Source organism: Ylistrum balloti, unplaced genomic scaffold (assembly GCF_031769215.1).
Source record: "Ylistrum balloti isolate Yb309-2 unplaced genomic scaffold, AGI_CSIRO_Ybal_v1 Utg369810, whole genome shotgun sequence".
In the NCBI taxonomy this organism is placed as follows: domain Eukaryota; kingdom Metazoa; phylum Mollusca; class Bivalvia; order Pectinida; family Pectinidae; genus Ylistrum; species Ylistrum balloti.
The window spans coordinates 39,536-61,135 of NW_026781983.1; the positions used below are offsets into that span (position 1 = coordinate 39,536).

Consider the following 21,600-nt stretch of genomic DNA (forward strand, 5'->3'; position numbering starts at 1 on the left):
TCAAAAGCTTATTGAAAAAATCATTGATTGTTTTGTAGTTCGAGCACGTTTTAAGTAATTACTTTGAACGGTTACTTGACAAAACTTAACTTTGTGTGTCTATTTCCATGTTAACAGAAAAAACATTTAAATGAAGAACTTTTCCGTAAAATGTACCACTACAGTACTAGCTTAATGAGTGCCCAAAGCTTCAAGTTATTATATTGAACAGTTTCAGGGCACTGGTACAGAAAAACTTAAATTTTGAATCTGTTTCCATGGTAACAGAAAAATGGAGGTAATTCTCCATAGCAAAATGCACTACTATATTAATAGTTTGATCACTGCACAAAGTTTCAAGTAATTATCTTGAGCGACCCGGAAAATGACCTTGCACGCATGAGCGCACGGACGAATGGAGCAAAATAATTAATATACCCCGCAAATGCGTTTCACGGAAGATAACACGAAACATCCATATATCGATGAGTGAGAACATACCAAAAACATCCATATATCGCTGAATAATTACATACCAAAATTATTCATATATCGCTGAGTAATTACACACCAAAAACATCCATATGTGACTGAGTAATTACACACCAAAAATATCCATATGTGATTGAGTAATTACACACCAAAAATATCCATATATCGCTGAGTAATTACATACCAAAAATATCCATATGTGATTGAGTAATTACATACCAAAAATATCCATATATCGCTGAGTAATTACATACCAAAAATATCCATATGTGATTGAGTAATTACATACCGAAAATATCCATATGTGATTGGGTAATTACATACCAAAAATATCCATATATGACTGAGTAATTACATACCAAAAATATCCATATGTGATTGAGTAATTACACACCAAAAATATCCATATGTGATTGAGTAATTACATACCAAAAATATCCATATGTGACTGAATAATTACATACCAAAAATATCCATATGTGATTGAGTAATTACACACCAAAAATATCCATTTGTGATTGAGTAATTACACACCAAAAATATCCATATGTGACTGAGTAATTACACACCAAAAATATCCATATGTGACTGAGTAATTACACACCAAAAATATCCATATGTGATTGAGTAATTACACACCAAAAATATCCATTTGTGATTGAATAATTACATACCAAAAATATCCATATATCGTTGAATAATTACACACCAAAAATATCCATATAGAATAATTACACACCAAAAATATCCATATATGTGAATAATTACATACCAAAAATATCCATATTGAGAGTAATTACACACCAAAAATATCCATTTGTGATTGAATAATTACATACCAAAAATATCCATATGTGACTGAGTAATTACACACCAAAAATATCCATATGTGATTGAGTAATTACATACCAAAAACATCCATATATGACTGAGTAATTACATACCAAAATTATCCATATTTCGCTGAGTGTGTACATACCAAAAACATCCATATATCGCTGAGGTAATACATTTCTAAAACATCCATATATACCTAAGTGAATAAATACCAAAAACTTCAACATAACACACGAGAAACGCTTTTTAGTCTATGAACCGTTGCTGAGTAACTTTACACCTGTCTTACCCTGTCTATCAGCTAATGATCTGGCTTGTACGTTTCATATCAATGTAATCAATTGATGTTGACGGTAAGAAGATACATTGTACGAAGTTCGGTACTTACCTGCAAAATGTTTTACGTGCCATCACTCAAGTAAAAATGAAACTGGGAATGATAAGTAAGTATTTAAATATAGCTATACGCCCCCAGTCTTCAGATGTATATCCTACCAACATAATGAAATATTCAAAATTTCCTTGTAACTTTCCTTTGATAAATCACAAAATGCGTCACGTGACTACAGCTACAGGCGTGTTTTGCAATTAGAAAAAGTAATATGGACATGTTAGTGTGTTAAAGCACCGTGACCGCGAGCAAACGAAGTACATTTGCAACAAATCTCGAGGACATAAATGACCCCTATGATCATTATATAGTGGATACATATGGATAATGGTGGTTTCACAATACGCCGGGGAAAACATTTTATGCCAGTCGATGATTGCTTCAAGCTGATTATGAACAGGAAAAACTCACTCCAAGGTTTGAAATTGCTGAGAAATAGATAAAGGACATTTTTCCAGGTAAAAAACCAACACCCGCCCGAATCGGGAGAGAGACTCATTTTTAAACATATTTTAAAACACATTCAAGATCGCAGACGTCAGATTTCGTTAAAAGGTTTAAATACTTATTCTGGTTAACAGCGCTGTCTTAAGACATGATACTTGACTAATAGGCTGATAGGATGAGGCGTGACAAAGTTTGCAACAAAATTCTTAAAGCGATTTCTGATGATCAACCAGAAGGCACAGGGGCATGATATTTGGCTGATAGGTTGCATGGATGACGTCCGACCATGATAGCAAAATGGAGTGACCTTGAACTATATATAATCAAGGACAATGGTGTAAAGTTTGTCAAACCATTTAAACAAATTTGCTTGTTGAAAGAAAAAAATTAAGATCTAATCTCATCTGACCCTAGAAACCTTGTAAGGCTAAGGTCAATTAAAAGTTTTTTTTTTTTTTTTTTCAAAATGGCCTACCACGCAAAACATCAGATTGCATGTGCTATTGATAGCCTCTGTTGTCGTGCGTTAACAAATGGACATTTAAGTCAAGTATGTACATACGCAAGGATATAGCGCCCTTTTTGTGCCAAAAATGGAAAACAAATGTATTTTTGTAGTTGAAAATGCTACCATAACACTTTTTTTATTTATTAAAACAACACTAAACATGAACATGCTGATACTAACATGTTAAATATTGTATATGCAAAATAAAAGGTCACACTTTTTAAACATTGGGAACAGGAGATAAAAAAATGGATGAATTTTAAGAGAAAATGGTCTCTTTTTACTTTAAGCGAAATTTCGGATGGTCTCCTATTGTAGTTCATTCGTAATTATGTGCAAAAAAACCCCAAAACTTCAATAATATCAAATGAATTGCACACAAATAGTAATTAGGAGTTTTGTGCAAAGTAATTAAATTGTTGACAATATCGCAATGTATTTTATCTAAGGGAAAAGGAACAAATAGGAAAATCTATTCTGGAAATATTTTATAGTGAACTAAAAAAAGTCTACACTTCCTTTTAATGGTACAAAGGGCCTGTCACCTTTTCAACTTTCATGATTGCCGTTATGTTCAATGATAACCAAAGATATTAAATGTTCTTGCAACTACTGCATCAATATTCTAACAAGAATTTTAAATGATAGATTTAAGTTGGGTTACATAGCAAACCACCTAATCTGGACTCGAATAAGGCTTATTCGCCTTAGAATCTGACAGGCCATATCAGTGTTGGTCTACATCATACAGCAGTGTAGGTCTAATGGTCTAAATCGACCATACATATGCCTTGAAGATGACGGTTGATAGCAAAATCTACATTATTTGAGGTTTGTCCTACCTTTTGACTTTAGGATGGCTCACTGGTTTCCAATTGCGTGTAGTATCCTCAAAAGTGCAGGATACTGGCTACGTTGACACAAATTCCAGTGGTTCCGTGTCCATTTATGGGATTGATAGCGTCAGAGCTATCATGCTGGATTGTACTTTACACTGCTCTAATGCCTTGAGTGGATCAAACATTGTACAATGTCTCGAGAGTACTGACAGATCTTGATCTCGCAAGCACTATCATCATTGAGGTGCTCACTTATGTAGCCAGCTGCCAATGGTATTTGAAATGTGCCACATGATATTGTCCGAAGTTATACCATGTCTAACCTCAGTTACAATTATCCGGAGAAGCATCTAGTTTGACAAATAGTGACCTATCCTTTCTGTTACAATTAATGTTAATTTTTTCACACGCTGAGCTAAGTTGTGAACACAAAGGCGCGCTTTTCGTATCGCTCCCGTGTTCTTACATACATGGGTCCTAGGATCCCATTAGGATACGCTGTTATTAGTCTAATGAGTGCCTCGATGACAACAATGAAATAGTTGGAGGCAAGCTGTGGTTTGATAACAGCCATTGCTTGAATCATCCATCCTATGACTTCACTTCAAGGTTACCTTATATGTCGCCATGTTTAATTGAGAATATTATCTCTTGTAAGATTTCCAAGTCCAAGGAACAAATGCACAATGGTTATTTCTAATGTTTTGCTATGGAAAGAAATGTTTTCGATATACTCAGAAAAACAGTAGTGAATACTCGTGGTTTGGATTGTAAATACCATTGCCATTAGAAGATGAACAATAAGATTTTTTCGGAACTGTGTTCTCGACCAACCAGTTCAGGCTTTACAATCTGTATCATACAGAGTAAAAGAAGACTCCTGCTTTGATAGTATATGTGACATCTTCGAAAGATCATTGATGATTTCCTTTGATTTGAAGGTAGCTGGGAAGTAAACATTTCAGTACAAGGATTGCGATATTTCCCTATGAGATGATGTTAAATACTTGAGGACCAGGGACGCCACAGCTTGTGGTGAAAGATGAATTTTTGTTTTGAATATTTTGGCAACGTGGTCGAGTTTTGATTAAAACCATGTAGTTTGCATTCTGCGTGGGAAGACTGGCCATATAATGGATCATCTATAGTAAGAGTGGAATGTTTCGCTACGTATCATTATCAACAACAACGTTTTGTCCTACATTCTGTGGTTTTGTTTCCTGATAATTCCTAGAACACTTAGCACAAATACCAATCTCTTGATTATTAGTGAAGGTATTGCTGCTGCGTCTACATATAAAACTTTAAGCAAACCATTGTGCTGTAGAAGTCTTACATGTCTAGCATATTTTCCTGGTTTTAATGTATTGCTTAAAAAAATTTCACAACCCGCACCTTTACATCTACCTCCCCTTTTGGACCAGGTATTGTATTATGTATTTAAAGTATCCGTCTTAATAGAAAACGTAGAAAACGAACAAGTGATTTAGGGCATTTGAGTTGTTTCATATATTGTTGGAAGATATGTCAAGTAACTATTTGTTGTATTTAACATACGAATTATAATTGACAGATATAGTCATTCAAGGACATGTCGGCATTACTTGTATACGTGATAGGGTTGTTATATATCAGAAAATGTGCATGTGTACATGAACGTTTGGGGTGTAACAGGGTTGTCTTCTATGTCGGTTATCATTCAACAAGACCTTGGTATGATACACATCAAGGCCAAACATCAACACTTTGCACAAAAGATGAAGTATAAATTTGTGGGCAGGGTTAGGGTTAGAGATAAAGCTATTTATAAGCTAAATACTTTAAAATATGGAAAGCATTCAAAATGTCATTTGTGCACAAATATTGACGTTTTTCTCGCAGAACGCTTAAAAATCAATACTTTCGGCGGTATACTTACTTTTTTAGTATTTTGGTATGTAGTTTATGTTTCGAACTTTCCTTCCTTGACTTGTTGGTTATTAACAGGAAGTCATTTAAAGACTTACAATTGTTGATCCCTGTGATGTTTTTAAAAGGGAAATGGTCATTCAGAAATAGCTTGATTTTTTAAAATGTGTGTTTGGTTGACACATTATCATCAGGTATTAGTGTCGCAGAGTGTTATTTATTTATAATAACAGCAGTTTCATTAAATCGCGTAATAATCACATGGGATAAACATTCAGAAGGTGCGTCAGTCATATTTGAAGCCATGTGTGGTAGTGACAAAAATCGCTCAAGTCAAACGATATAGTTTTCTCAAAGAAAAGTGAACGGCGGTATAAGGATATATTTGTGAACTATACTGAAGCGAATGTGTGTAAAAGTTTCGACCAAATCAACGAAGAAGTATACGGAGGACGAAATCATACGAATGATCTTTGTGGTTGACAATATCTTCGTCGAGTTTGGAGGTAAGATTTTCAAACCGGCTATTGGGACCCAACTGCGCCACCCTGTTTTGGACAGCTTTCCATCAAGTTGTTTGATAAAAGTGATGATTTCGATTTCCCTATTGTGAATTTTCCATTTCTGGATATCAAAATATACTACCTATGTTATTTGCATGTCACAGTTGATTCGATATTCAAAGGCCTGTTCCCGTTATCACGATTTTCGTGCACGAAGTCGTCAACTGAGTGACAAACATTTTTTTAACACAAAGGTTCTGAAGTTGCAGGTTGATGAAAATTATGGGACATTTCATGGTCGTCATAGTGATTTCATTGAGAAATGTACCATTTCGCTGTGCGACATGAAACTGGACGTATATGATGTTCGTTAGTTTGCCTTTGGTCTCGTTGTTGTATAATTTGTTCTTATTTGAGAAAGTGACATTATCTTCTTGGATTGACAACGATTTACACGGCAGGTGTTGTCGATGAAGCAGAAGAGGATTACTCTTCCGGATCATCCGATCTTATTTTCCTGTTACGTTTTCAGGAGTCTCCATGTAAATATTTCTTTTGTTCATATTTCGTCCTAGCTTCATGGAATTTGAGGTTGATTTATGATTATGTTGCCATTGTGGCATTTTCTTGATGGTTTTTGACAGTGATATCATTTTTAGAATACATCATTGCACCAGCATCAAACATCTGATCTTTCCTAAAAAAATATTTGAGAACCTACTTATACGTTCCTCACTGTTTTCATTAAAATAAGATGTCGATGATGAGAAGCTAATATTCAGGGTTAAGTGTTTATCTCCAGATGTGTATATAATACGTAAAATAACTACAGGAATATTGTTATGTTTATTACTGAAGGTGAGACAGGTATCAGCAGGGAACAGAACAAATATTCAAGGACGATTTAAAAATATCAGTTTAATAATCTTTTCAATATTCCATGCTGCATATTACTATACATCGGTATACACATATATAGTCATATAACAGAATTTTATTGACATCCAATATTTGCTGGTACTTGGTTTCGCTTTTTCTTTGATAACGCGAATATAGTGAAATTTAACCTTTCGCAAATATTACCAACTAAACAGTTTTAAGAACAATGACATACCAGGCATGCAACAGCGTCAAACTTAAAATAACAAAATGTCGACATAACGACATTATGAAACATTAACTTAAGGTTTATGTATTGTTAAACATATTAAGAATGTACAGCTGGGTAGTTTTGTTTTCAAGCAGTTTCAATTTTAGCTTAAATAAAAGTTGTTTCAAAATCCACAGCAAAAGTGTATTCTATTTTAGCAATATTTATACAGACCGTCATGTTAGCAATTAGCTCTCAATACACCCGGGAAGAGGTGTGGGTAGGTGTACAATATAAAGAAATAGTATACATGATTTCTGTCCTTGCAAAAGTTAAAAAACAATTAAAAATTCACACACTCAATCTGATGTACTGTACCTCAATATGAATGATCTTACAGTACCGTTTGAATTGTGTTAAGGGATATAACTCCATCAAGATACAGCATACTCTCTCGAGTATATAAAGCTTGATCATATAATTTAGCATTAAAAGCATCTTGATCAAATATACTTCTCATTGAACATCTTCAAAATGACATATTAATGGCCAAAAATATTTTTTTGATTTTTATATCTGTGCATTAGACAACACATGAACACATCGGATTATCACGATTGCGTGAGTAGAAATTGTCGAGATTTTTAATGTTTTATTCGTCTTGTATAAATGCATTTATAGCATTATGATACAGCATAGTATCTCGAGTATATAAAGTTGATCGTACAATTTTGTTTAAATATACTTCTCATTGAACATCTTGAAAATGACATATTAATGATCTGAAATAGTCTTTTCATTTTTATTCGGTGCATTAAATAACCCATGAACACCGCAGCCAATAAGCAATGAAATGTTTCAGTATACTGAAACTGAGAGAGAAGTTTCTTTAGCCTATCATTTGATAATCACAGTTGCGCAAGTAGAAACTGTCGTGATTTTCAATGTTTTACTCCTCTTTTATAATATGCAGTTTCAGCAAAAAAAGACGTTCTGTTTACAAAATCAATTACAAAAGATTGTATACTCATGATTATCCTTAATCAAAATCGGAAAAAAATCATGGAGCTGATGTCAGTGTTTCCATGGCAATAGTGACAAGTTCTGCCACTGTTCTGTCACCCACCTTTTGCGATGACAGCCATGCAAGTGCCTTCTTTTCAATCATCTCCCATAATGTCTTCTCATGCCTGTGATTTTGTCGTAAACATGCTACGCTCAAAGCTGTAGCCCAGATATTATGCTCCTGCAGATGTGTAAAAAGATACTACTTATTACAAAATATTATTTAAATATTTCACTTAACAATATACTACAAACCATTATGACATTAAATGGTCTGGTCAGATGTGTTCTTATATCCATTACATATGGGCTATTTTGCAGGGTATGGGAGGCGATTCAAAGTGTTATGTGGTTAATATTGCCAACGTCAAATCTGACTTTGTAGTGAAACATTCATGATACAGCGGTCTTTACACGCTACGCCATTTTGAAGTTATTTTTTGTATATATTTTTCGTTCTCTCCAACTTTGATTTGAAGAGAGGACTGTTATTAAACATACTCACTAGATTATCGATGTTTTTGCTTTTTAAGACATCCAAGCTTATCCCAAACACTCGAGCAAAATCTTGATTCAATGTCCAACTTCCGTCATAATTCTGGAGATTGATTAATCTCATGAGCTCTGATCCTTGATCGTCATTTATTGAGTCTGCATTTTTGCTACTGTCTTCACAATCCATCGAAAAAATATTTGAAGCTACAAATATAATAATGATAATAAATAACATATAACACTTATTAGCAATGATTCTAAATATCTCGTTGTATTTAAATATCATCTGTGTTCATCGACTAATTAGGACTGCTCGTTCAAAAATATTCACTTATATTCATCTACGTATCGACTAGAGTTGATTACGTCCGTCCACTATCAAGGTATTTCGCTTTTCAGCCGACAAGTTCCCAAAACACTAAATAATGATTGGGATTTTTTATCAAAAAAAATGGCATTGATTTTAATTCATGTTAGTAATAGCCAATATTCAGAACTGAGGGAATCGGTACATTTTGTACACTTACGCCACTTACTAAATTATTGTTTTAAGACAATACAGCGAGCGCTTTAAGATATTATGTTTAAAAATTTAAAACCATAGTGTTATCTTTAAGAAAACCCATTGAGAAAGTATTTGTGACTTTTAAGAACATTCTTTGCTAGAGAACATACTGAAAATGTACCAGCTGCAATATTTAGATAATATTTGTGATTGATGAAAAGTATTTTCTGGAGAAGATACTGAATACGTACCAGCTGCATTAGTTTTGGATGTCCTGGCTACACCTGAAGCTTTCGACTTACCTTTGAACAAAAACAATTGTTCAGTACATAATGACAGTATGATAAAGGTACTAGAAATATATTCACAGTTCTGACAACCTTTGATTAAGTTTTGATGAAATAACAAAGCGTTATCCTTGGAGGTCCTTGATAAAGCATGATAACGCTTAATCTTCCGGAACACCTTGTCTTACTATCCTTGGAGTATCTGTGCAAATCTCTCGTTTGTTTATGAGTTTGGATCAAGCTTCTGTTGCAATTTTGTATATTGTTTTTACCTATTCTATCAACAGATGACGGTACTTTATACTTTTGACAATACATATTATACAAACCGTCCAATTTCACAAAGGCAGCCTCTCACAATATATCAAGTTCGATCAAATAAATTAAAATGTCGGATTTTGTATCCTGATGTTTCCTGCTTTTAATGATACATTATCACTTGTTTGATCCCATCAACTAAATAACACAATCATGGAAACCTTCAGAACAAGGAAATTGAATCAACCTATAGTTTGTCCTTTCACACATACTTATTCACTTAATAAAACGACCATGAAGACATTTGATCGGTTTAAGTATATGTCTGCTTTATTAGATCTTTGATATGAAAATAATTAAATTACGTTCAACGTAATTCGTTTATATTTGTTATCTGGAAATGATGCTCTAAACATATAAATAAAGGGTAATGGATATTTTATAAATTACAAACGTTTTTTTTAATTCTATCGTGAAACAAATTTTATCAAAACAATTATAAAATTAACGATTTGAATCTATAAAGACAAGATAATAAAAAAATCACTCAATCATTATGCAATAGATTCCATTTATGTATTTACAATTTGAGGTCTGTTGTTAGTTAGACATGAGGCTGATTTAGATAATAGTTAGGTGACATTAGTGTTGAATAAGTGATGAATAAACTCACGAAATTTGGAGAAGAAGGATAGTACAGATGAGCCTTTACTCCGACGTGCAGCTTTTTGCGATTTAGGTGCAACAGTCGTAGGACTCGAATCTAATGAATAGCGCTTTAAGTGAAGTGAAGTTGACTGAAATATAGTAAATGCTATTCTAGTTAATAAATTGTAATACAAATACACATTATATCTATCCAGTAATAAGCCCAGGAAATAATGGCTTTCATTGGAGAGTGGGGTTTACCTTTATATCGTGGCTATGAAATACCACTTGTTCACATTTCTTCTGATATGGTGCTTTAAATGTATATATTTATAAATGTATTACAAGACATGAACTTGTTGGTAGATAGATAAGGTGTTTTACGATGTATGGGAATATAAGTTAATTACTACACATGGACTTGCTGGTGGATAGATAAGGTGTTTTAGGATGTATGGGAATATAAGTTTAAGTTAACAAGTTCTCCTTCAAGTTCAAGCCTTGACTCATTGATAGGTGCATGTTATGTTCTTTGATACTTGTAGCTATTTAAATGATTCGAAACCATATATACATGAACAATCAAAGAAATTCAGTCAGGTCATAGTATTACACAAAATATAAAATTACCGTAAATGTAAACGACATAAGGACTAGTTTTCATCACTTACAGCGCTACAGCAATATCTTGATAGCAGACCCATATCTGTTAGTTGATGTCTATCTGTTAGTTGATGTCCATCTACCAATTCTTTCGTCTCCTTATCAACACCAACAAATCCTGTATACCGGGACACCACATTGGCTGATATACTCATCATAGTTATCTCCCCTTTCTTGCTGTCATCATCTGAAATATTGCAAGAATCTTCATGTGGAGGCACTGGTGTATCAGGTAACTAAAACTGTACTTTAACCACTGTCTCACATGTGCAGTGCAGCGGTATATTTTGCTGTTCATGACCCAATGGACAATTAGCGCAATTAGAAACATATCAACATTTTTATCAAACTTAAAATCTTCAAAGAGAAGTATGTGAAATTATTACTATTTTTACCTGTAGTGTGTGTTTCAAACTCTTTTATCTGGGTCTTTGCTGCCAGACGATGGACTGGGAATGTCTCATCATAGAAGATGTTTGTGATAAGGTCAAAGGTCATACTATGTTGTAGATTATTTTGCTTCTCTATGTCTCCTGTCAGGACAACAGAAGTTGGACCTCCCTAGAAAATGTCGGAATTAACAAAATTATATTTTGTGTGTATGTATCGTCTACACTTGTAACTACAACCCGCCAAAATTTAAGCGATAAGATGTGGTAGTTATAGACAGGAGGTAGTTATAGACTGCATGAAAGTATAGAAATATGGTATAAAACAATATTCTTATTCACTTATTCAAAACTGTTGCTCTTACATACAATACCGATGGCATGAAAGGACAAACATATAACTTTTTTATTATTCATTAATTGGTAGGTTACAGTTTGAGTTTCTTGTTTATTCTTCCTCTCTCTATGCGTCTCATTGGTGTAAATGTTGATCGCTGCGAATAGAATATGGTCGCGCCTATGCCTTTTCAAAAATTCATAAAAATATATGTCCAACTAATTCCCTAATAGTTTCTTCTCTTGACCTATTTGATAAATATGCCTCTGTGCAGGGGTTATCACACCTACTCTGCATATCGTGGAAAGATGAAAAGTCCGAATATCTTCACTATATTGCGTAAATATAAACAAATGGTAGTTTTATATAAGTACTAATTTATCGACGGGTGGTAACTATAGGCAGATGACAGTGATAGATCGATGGTAATTTATAGACAGGTGGCAGTTATAGAACATTGGTAGCTATAGACAGGTGGAATTGTATCGACAAGTTGTAGTTAGGGTCAGGGTTAGGGTTATATGCCAAACTATGTTCCTTTTACCTCTGTGAGATTTTCCGCTCCCTGAACAAGCGCATACGCAATCAATTTGCCTCCCTCAAATACAGGTGGGATCTGCTCAGGGATGTTAATAACTGTACATCCTGATGGAAGAGTCCACTCCAACTTAAGATTAGTAACCGGGTGTTGCATGGCACATTTGAGTACAGCCATCACCTATGAACAGGTGTGAATACTTCGTAACTTTTGTAGTATACACGTATTTAAAGGAAATACTCAACTGTATAATACGGGGAGAAAATTGTCATTATCTCAACCTATTCTAAAATTATCTGATGTATGAAAATTAGAAAATTTATCTAGTTAGGGGGCAGTTGAACTTGTCATTCCAAATTTTGACTTTCTTTTGACCACTTTGGATTTTCCCCCAAGCTTCACATTTTAGGCCCTTAGCATCAGTGACAAGTCCTAGATGGACGACACGGCTGTGTGATACAGTTTTTTTTTTTTTTTTTTTTGCCTCCTTATAAATATTCACCATGTACGTTTCCAAAGGTACCATTGACCATGACACATTTAACATTTAACAAAACTAAGTTGTACATATATCCGAACAGATACAAAATCTATAGAACATCAGAGTAATTCGGATTCCATTGTTGGTATTAATATCTTAAAATATGTATTATCACCTTTTCTTGGAGCTTTTCATTGTCACGCACAAACGTTGCTTGACCGTTGGTAACCTTAGCAACATTACTTATTAGTGATGTAGAAGCTCCAGATCCAATACCAAAAGTAAATATTCTGAAAATAAACTCATGTGTTGAGAACATTAGGGTAACGATTAACAAAAATGGCATGTAAATAGCTACAGCTTTTCCTGATTGGATTTCACAGAAATATTCAGTAAGTCCTGGAGCACCGCTATTGCGACCATCTTGACCTCACAGTTAAGTTCATATAATTTTCTATTTGTAACAATATTCATTATAACATCTGAATAAAAACATCCTCGTGAATGATGTTTTATTCAGATTGATGCTCGAAATACCCACGTCGTTTTACAATGTTCTCTTAATTAGCATCCTTTTGTATACAAACGCATTCTGATCTGAGTTACTTCCCTTCATTGCAAGTGACTGGCATATCAATAATATCGATAGCTGAGGAATGACGAGAACGGCATCAATCTTCCTGTTTTACTTAACCTAAATATCCCTTGTATCTACCTTGAAGTTAAGACATTTTTCCTGGCAAGGCTTATGACCGCATTGGTATTGGACACTTCTCCGTCCGTCATAAGGAATACCTAGCAGTAGGTAACATGTTAAATGATTATTACATTTATCTAACTCATTTGCCTTTATTATCTATTTATTTATATATTTATTGATTTGTTTATTTACTTTCCATCACTACTGATCAAAAAGTAGGTAACATGAAACAAAATCTGGCAAAATATACCTAGCACATTTTGTTTTTTCAGTGCACTATAATAAATCAAATAATGATAAATTGAATAAGTTAACTGATCAGAGGTAGTTTACCTGTCTGAATGCGTTAGATTTTTGGGCGTACATAGATTCCAGTGGTTGTAATATTTCTGTTCCACCCATATTTGCATCAAGTGTCTGATGAAACGTAAGAGCATTCTTTAAGCTTTCTTCATCATAGTTCTTTGCACTGAAATTCGATGAAAAAATTATTTATGTTTATTTTCTGACAACACTAACCGTTGGCACTAACTCACTAGTTTATAGGTGTATTTGATGAAATAAAGTAATACAAAAAATACCAAATATCAACATAATTTTGATTAAAGTACAAATGCTGAAGAACCAGAGCAAAATATGAACAAAACAAAGATACACATAGAGACTCCTGAACAGGTAGAAGGGAAATGATCCAGGTGTTCCAGAAGGGTAAGCGTTTTCTACGTCATCGATTCAAACCGCTATTCCAATCTTTGTCAGTTCAAGTAAGTATCATCACGTTCCCAAATGAGGACATAGTAAACAACAACGGAACCACCAGACTTACTAAAGAGTATCGAACACACATATCCTAGTACGGGCTCACACAAATAAAAAGTCATACATTTACAAGTACATTCGTTTTATTCGAAATACATGGTTAATAGAACCCTATATTGTCTGTTCTGTAGACAGGGATATACCATTCCAATGGTAAGGTTCGACATGTCAACAAGTGGCTTTCTGGGTGTTGTCCAGTCAAACTCTTGCACAAGGGTTGAACTATCCATATCCAAAGAACAAACCCATGTTAAATTATTTTTCACTCTTACATACAAAAACATAATAGGTTGTGAAACATATTAATCGCGCCATTGACAATATCGCATATATGTCGATGGATTTGCAACGTGGTTACGCTTCATAAGAGGGTAACTCTTACTATTATGAGTAGCGTCATAGCACGTGCATTCTGTTATTTCCTCGGTGTGATGAACTCCCGAAATTCCAATGATAAAGCACATAACGCATTGATATAATCCGACAATGATGGGAGTTTTTTCTTCACTGTCTTTGTAATGTCTGAATGCAACAAGGAAATATGTGAAATGTAAACACAAATCACCCTTACCTGGAGAATAGCCATTTGAAAGAGCTTCCAAATGTAACCATGTTAAACGAGCAGCCAACAGGCAAACTTTTGAGTAGGAGCAACACTGTTTCTTTTGCTTTTGCAATCCGATCTCCACGCATACTTCCTGTGTGAAAAAGTTCCATTTTAGCCAATGTATAGCTAATGCATTAAAATTCCTCTAAACGAAAAATGTGAATGCGCGATAGATACTGTCATTAACTTTTTGTTACGCTTTTTGATGAACAATGACAAAAATGGGTGTTATGAGAAATTACCTGAGCAATCAATGACAAAGACAAACTCTACTTCTGTCAGTTCAGGCACAGATCTCAAATCAGGCAGGAAGTCTACCATTACAACATCACTCTTCAAGAAACCTTCTACAAACAAATGAAATAACGAAAAGTTAAACAGAAGAAACCGTCATCTTGATAAGAACAATATATAGAGAAGCTGTTTCTGAAAATTTATTTCGTATCAACATAAAAGAGCATATCTTTGACATTTGGTTAACTTTGTTTTTCCTTAAGGAATCAATAACCATGAAGGAACAAACTTTGAATCTTAAATATTCTCCAACCTGCATGTAAAGGACATTCAATAAAGCAAATTAAAATGACCTATATATATGAACAGGTCAAGGTTCAATACAATAAATGGAACCATACATGTACAGTATGCAATTCAGTGGCCAAGTTTGACTGTATTACGCCTTTAGACTAGAACCTGGAGTCTGATTTTATATTTGAAGGCTAGAAACACAATTATATCTGTAAATGACGACTCTTTATGTACCTTCGATAAGATTTCGTTTCTACTCTCTCTCTCTATATAAATAGATTATCTATCGTTCATATGTATACCTTGATCTTGCTTTCCTTTCTCCAGAATAATAGTTGGCTGAAAAACATCCTCGTACTCCAAGGTCAATGAAAGGTCATGGTCAAACTTCAACTTAGAGGCATCAGCGAGAGTTACCTAAAACATTGATCCCAGAGGACTGTAAAACATGTTTCCCTCCCAATAGTCTTGTTTGATTTACCTTTCCTTAATATGTTTACAATGTATCTTATTGTTTGACTTTTCTGTAAGACGAGATAAGAGTTATTACTGTGCAATTGCAGTGACTGCGGCAAACAACAACAGTGCATATGCAAAAAGTCATGTGTACGCTCTGGTCTTGACAGATTCATTTTTAAATTAATTAATAACATATGACATATTGCTGTCCAGCGATCATATAATTCGTCGAATTTACCACACATTAAAGCAGATAACAACATTATGATGCCGATTATTGCCAGATTGTTATTACTCTAGTTTAGCAATTTCAAAATTTACTTATTTTCAATATGTTCAAATTCAAATTAGATATCATGAATCGTTTGTTTTCAAGTCTTAAAATTTCATTTTATGATTGTTGACAGGAGACATTTTTGTTATACGATATAGAAAGACAGAATGCAAATATCATTTTTGTTCAGACGCACTACTTTTAGAAATTGAATTATTTAAAGGAAATATTCCTTACATTGGCCGCCATTTTATCCCCCGATATATCAACTACCATAGTATCCTTCTTTGATGTTATTCTTTTTATCATATGCTGTCCTTCGACCCGAGTCTCAAACTTCATCTGGTACGGAATGTCAGCATACTGAACGGAATCCGAAGAAAGCTTCGGGCCAGCAAAATCTAGAGATAAACAAGACCAAGACTTGAACACAACTAAAACACATGTGGAACGAGACGAAGGTGAAAGTCATTAAAAAACTATAGAAAACAGCACCGACATTTGTGTGGAATTAAAGTAAAAAGTATATCCATGAAACAATTGAGAAAAGGAAAGTACTGCAAGGGGTCAAGGCATCCACAATTATATATTTTTATTGTTTCTGTGTTAACTTGATCCTTTCGTCCCTTTCTTCTATTTTTCATTAACGTCAAATGATAAGAAGACCACACCATTACATAAGACAAAACTTACAGAAAATAGGAGAATCAAGTTCTTCTTATGTGATAGCAGTGCAAAACCGTTGTTCGTAAAATAAATGATATTCAAATTAGGATAAGATCCAAGATGGCCGCCTATCGGCCAATTTGTTTTTCCGTCAGATCACCTACAGATGACAATACTGAAATGATGATCCCATATATTAGAAAATTATTCATCCTTAACTTATACACAAAATGCCACAACAATCATTAACTCGTAAAATAAAAAATAGCTACCTGTGTCAGCCACGGAGATGGGTTACCACCATAAATCTAACTTTCGTTTATACACAAATGTATGTATTGTAGAGAAATGTTATTGGTTCTAATACTTATCTTGGTATTTAAACCGAAATGCTGATCTTACAATCATTGTACACCATTGCAACTACTAAATGTAGGACACACAAAATATTTCAGGTCCTCAGTCCGATAATCATATTCTACAGGAACAATTATAAGTCTAATCTTCGTATGAAAGGCAATCAGAATTGCACCCCCTTATCACATCTGAAGTATGTCTTAATATTCTAAATACAAAAGAGTAAATCTACTAATTGTTGATAACTACTAGTAACATCGACTTGAAAATCACCTTCATGATCACAGACTTGAAGCCTCAGTTTATTCTGATTGAGTGTTCGCCCTTAATTGCAATTACCTGTTGGGGAATATCTAGGATTGAGCACAGTTGGGAGGGTAAAGGTCACAACTCCAGCACTGTCAACAGCCAGGTCTGTGACGTAAGAAAATTTCAATATGGTCGACTTGTGAGGCAGCAGGTTTCCAAGTTTACATTCGAAAGTGTCTCCAGCAGTGTCCATCTCCGAAAGCAACATGGCAGCGTGACCTGTTGCCAAAGCATCTGTATACGTTTCACGGGCCTGTCAATCAATACATTTGAATGAAATGTATCTATTGTAAATCAATACAATGTATCTATTGTGAATCAATACAATGTATCTATTGTAAATCAATACATTGTGTCTACAATCTACTATATCACCATGATATAGATCAACATCATTACTTTACCTGTGTTTTGTCCTGACATTCCGCAATGATGTGACGCACATCTATATCGGCTTCAAAGTGGTACACTGCTGACTGGTCATCTATCGGGAACACGAATACGGTTTCAACAGCAACATCCTGCTGGTTCTTATATGTCAAAGTCGACTGAACGTTTGCGACAAACCATTTTATTGTTACCTCCACTGCTATTGCCTTTAGTGGAACTACAAAATGAGGTAAGTTATTCATTTCCAAAGTCACCATGATACTGCAGTTGCAAGGAACTTTACACAGACATGTATTAAACCACTGCCAATAGAGTTTCACAATGCCATGGCAGAGAACATCAGGAAAAGTCTTAAGACGCGCCTTCAGTATAAATTGCAAACGCTTAAAGCCTGAAAACACTCTGATACAGATTGTCAATACTTTAAGCTTGAAAACACTGTTTTTAATACAAATTGCCTTTTTTCCAATTAGTTTTCATTGTCTTCTTAGGCCAAAACATAATGCATCTGTGGCAGAGCTGGATTTTTTAAAATTTATTTATATGTATATGTGTTATTGTATATGTCCAATAAAAGGGTCATAGGTCAAGAGTGTGACGTCACCGTCTATCTCTTATTTGACTGGTCAGTGTGCTTGCGCGGTTTCATTTGTGTGTAGACGGAGAGTTGACAGAATGACAGCAGTGACGATGGACACTGAAAGAAGAGAGGTATGATCTCGATTTCAGAATTAATATGTTCTAACCTGTTATACTTGCCCTTTATCCCAACCGTCGCGCGGTATTTTTCAAAGAGTCCTTGGTATTATTTGTTCTTTTTTTTTTTGTGATATTTTGTGTGCGTACGTGTGGGGTTTACCCGAGTGACCGCCATTATACCGGCCGGTACGATCGTGTTTTTCTTCAATTTTATTTTCACTATTGTTTATGTATTTACAGATGTCATAGTTGTATTCGTATCAAATGAATTAGCTGGGCAAGTAGCCAAGGCCTTCTGCCACACAGAGGTGATTATCAATTTAGTAAATTAGTTATATATTTGTGTCCCTTTTATTAGTGTAACACGTTCGTGAATGTGATTTGCCATTCACGAGTATCAATAAAGAAGTATATATTGTAATGAGAAGTCCATACACTTATGAAATATGTGTAAAGGTAATTTATAATTTATTGAAATAATAGTTAAGGAAATAATTATATTATATGTTTCCAATTTATTACTTGTTATTCTATTATTCCCAGTTAAACGTACGTATTTTATGGATAAGTGTTAACAGTCAGTCCGTAATCGTCTATGTAATATGTGTATCAATAATGTTAAGAGTGAGTGTAGTAAGTCTTGTGTTTTGTATCGTTTCAGGGTATTCTTTTGAATACTAAAATAAATCGACTGGTCAGGAAACAATTCTACTGAGCAGAGTTGTTTGTTTCACACTCATACACCCCTCGGTTTCACATCTTACTTTAATATTCCAATCTCATAGGGTAGCCACTGACATAATGTTTCTAGGAATAAGGTACTTTCTAAATGAAATGCTAAGGTTACTGGTTAAAAATGCTTTATGATATAAATTGCACATTTCAATGAAAAAAAGATACACATTAATGAACAGCACCTTTCAATACAAATTTATAGACATATACGCAATACCCAACAATACGATGCTAGAGTTTTAGATTTAGAGTGTTTGAAAGCACATTTTCCATTTGGCTCGTTCTCTCTAAATTTCAAGGTAAAGTTTTATCCTTAACATCTAGCAATGCGCTACTGAGTGTTGTTTATATGTCTATAAAATTTCAATTGATATGGGTTGTTCACTGATGCGTATGTTTTGTACATTTAAATGTACACTTTCTTAAAAGACGTTCTTGGGGTATCCTGTTCTATAAAAAACGTATCGTTTTATAACCTCACATATATTAACATTTGCGAGACAATGCCACTATGTAAAGAAACAACTTCCTGGTGAGGTGATTCTTAACTGTGTAATCCTAGACTCTACCACTGATCAATGTCTTCCCGACAAGGAGATTCCCGGCCGCGTAAGCTATTGTCCTACCCTCAGGCTAAAAGAATACGACACTGACATCCATGAACAACATTTGATTATACTATATCTAGGTGTTGAGAAGAGGATTTTTGAACTTTGTGTCTATTTGACCGATTCGGATTTTCTCTGAATTAATATACAAAAAAAGGTGTTTCAAGTGAAAATTGAAATATCCGGGTGAGTGATACTGGTCTCGTGGACGTCTAAATTGTGAGCTTTCTTCTCCAAGAAAGGTGAACAGAGATATAGATATATGGTTGTGACCTATAATGAAGCGTATTTTGTAAAAATTACGCCCAAATGTTGACCGAGTTTCTGTTCGACAACATTTTCGTCGAGTTTGGTGGTAAGATTTTCCAACAGATTATTGACATACCTATGGGAAGCAAATGAGCGCCTCTACTGGCTGAATTGCCTTTATTTCCAGTTCAATTCGTCTTACCTCGATCATGACATGCCTGGCTGTCTTGTATACCTTGGATCCTGAGTCCGTACGGCATTTTTCTCACTCTAGAGTTTTACGATGTTTACCGGCTTCACACAAAGTAGCTGTTTATGGGTATTACAGATCTAATTGACATGTCATACAAATCACGGACATGTGTACAGTGTACTAGCGTCGTGTGTTGATAATCCAATGGCCAGTACACGTACAGGTGTAAGCGGTATAAACGACGCAATATAACAGATATAGCCAGGTAGATGGAGCTAGTGTGGTCTACGTCACCAAATTTGCATTTCAAACTTCCGCATCCCTTTTAATGTTTCATGACTATTTTAGACGTGTGCATCTGTCTACGGTAACAAATTCAGCTCAGATATTTCGACATTTATCTTTAAGGTGTCATGACCATTTTTAGACACGGATCGCTTTCAATTGATCTGTTTAACCAGTTAAATCGGAATTGTTCGTTCGTTCACAGGCCCACTGATAAACTGGCATTTAATTATAGAAGAAAGTGATTCTTTTCCTCAGAAAAGCAATCTGGACTCTCATATAGACCCTCATGAAAATACGAGACATTTTTACAAGCACTGATTAAGTCAAAGCTTCGTACAAAAATTGTGTTGTAATACATAGGTACATGTATTTATATGAACACTATTTCGGCTGAATGATTGACAATTTGACGATGCCAACTCAAAAACCGTTCCATGCCAAGAGGGCGTGGCAGCATATTTGTAAAGATTTTTTTTCTTTTTCAGAATTACATTTCATGGAGAATTGAAGTTTTTGATATGAAAAAATCACAAAATGATTATAGAGCAATTATCGATATTTACTTAGTGATGAACATTAGAACCGACGAAACACCAATCCTTATGTGTTTGTAGATAAAAACACTATTGTGGAATTACTTCAGAGATTCGTTAGCGATACAAATCGCTTTTATTATATAATTACTTTTGTATCCATTTTTTACTACATATCTAGGTCTTTTCATCAATTGTCTAGTATGGATCAGCACAGGTTGAAGAATTTTATGGGCAGTTTGTCAGTGTTGACCTACTGACCAAGTCTGAGGAACCGACTGATATTTGTGGTAGCTGTTAACAATTATTAAAACAAATCTGTAGCATAGTTCACCTATTGTCATATTTCATCATTACATGTAATGTTATAACTTTGTGTACTTTTGTAATTAAATTGATAAGTATTATGTTACATTTTCTAAGCGGATTTCCACAGGCTTTGCGTGTTTCCCAATTCCTTTTGCTTTAAGATCATTGCAATAAAATTATTCTGAAATGAAATGTGTTTTTTTACAGACATCGAGTT

At 34.3% G+C, this 21,600-nt stretch overlaps 1 protein-coding gene across 1 annotated transcript; it reads right to left on the reverse strand.

The window, feature by feature from the left end:
• Positions 1–8,054: 8,054 nt before the first annotated feature.
• LOC132544834 (von Willebrand factor A domain-containing protein 5A-like) lies at positions 8,055–20,320 on the reverse strand. The gene is made up of 17 exons (XM_060208482.1): positions 20,263–20,320; positions 17,784–17,986; positions 17,410–17,632; positions 16,285–16,448; positions 15,617–15,731; positions 15,029–15,133; positions 14,751–14,877; positions 13,694–13,829; positions 13,376–13,455; positions 12,836–12,950; positions 12,186–12,359; positions 11,311–11,476; positions 10,924–11,102; positions 10,278–10,401; positions 9,311–9,361; positions 8,565–8,758; positions 8,055–8,240 (listed from the first exon to the last, which is right to left on the reverse strand). Exons 1-17 carry the CDS (start codon positions 20,318–20,320, stop codon positions 8,055–8,057), a joined length of 2,400 nt encoding a protein of 799 aa, XP_060064465.1.
• Between the last annotated feature and the right edge of the window lie 1,280 nt (positions 20,321–21,600).

Excerpts from the sequence above, each read along its gene's own strand:
- LOC132544834 (XM_060208482.1), bottom strand. The coding sequence starts at position 20,320 with ATGCCGTACGGACTCAGGATCCAAGGTATACAAGACAGCCAGGCATGT. Across the intron at positions 15,134-15,616 it reads GAAAGGAAAGCAAGATCAAG|AAGGTTTCTTGAAGAGTGAT; the intron begins GTATACATATGA and ends ATTTGTTTGTAG. Across the intron at positions 13,830-14,750 it reads TTCAAATGGCTATTCTCCAG|TGCAAAGAACTATGATGAAG; the intron begins GTAAGGGTGATT and ends ATCGAATTTCAG.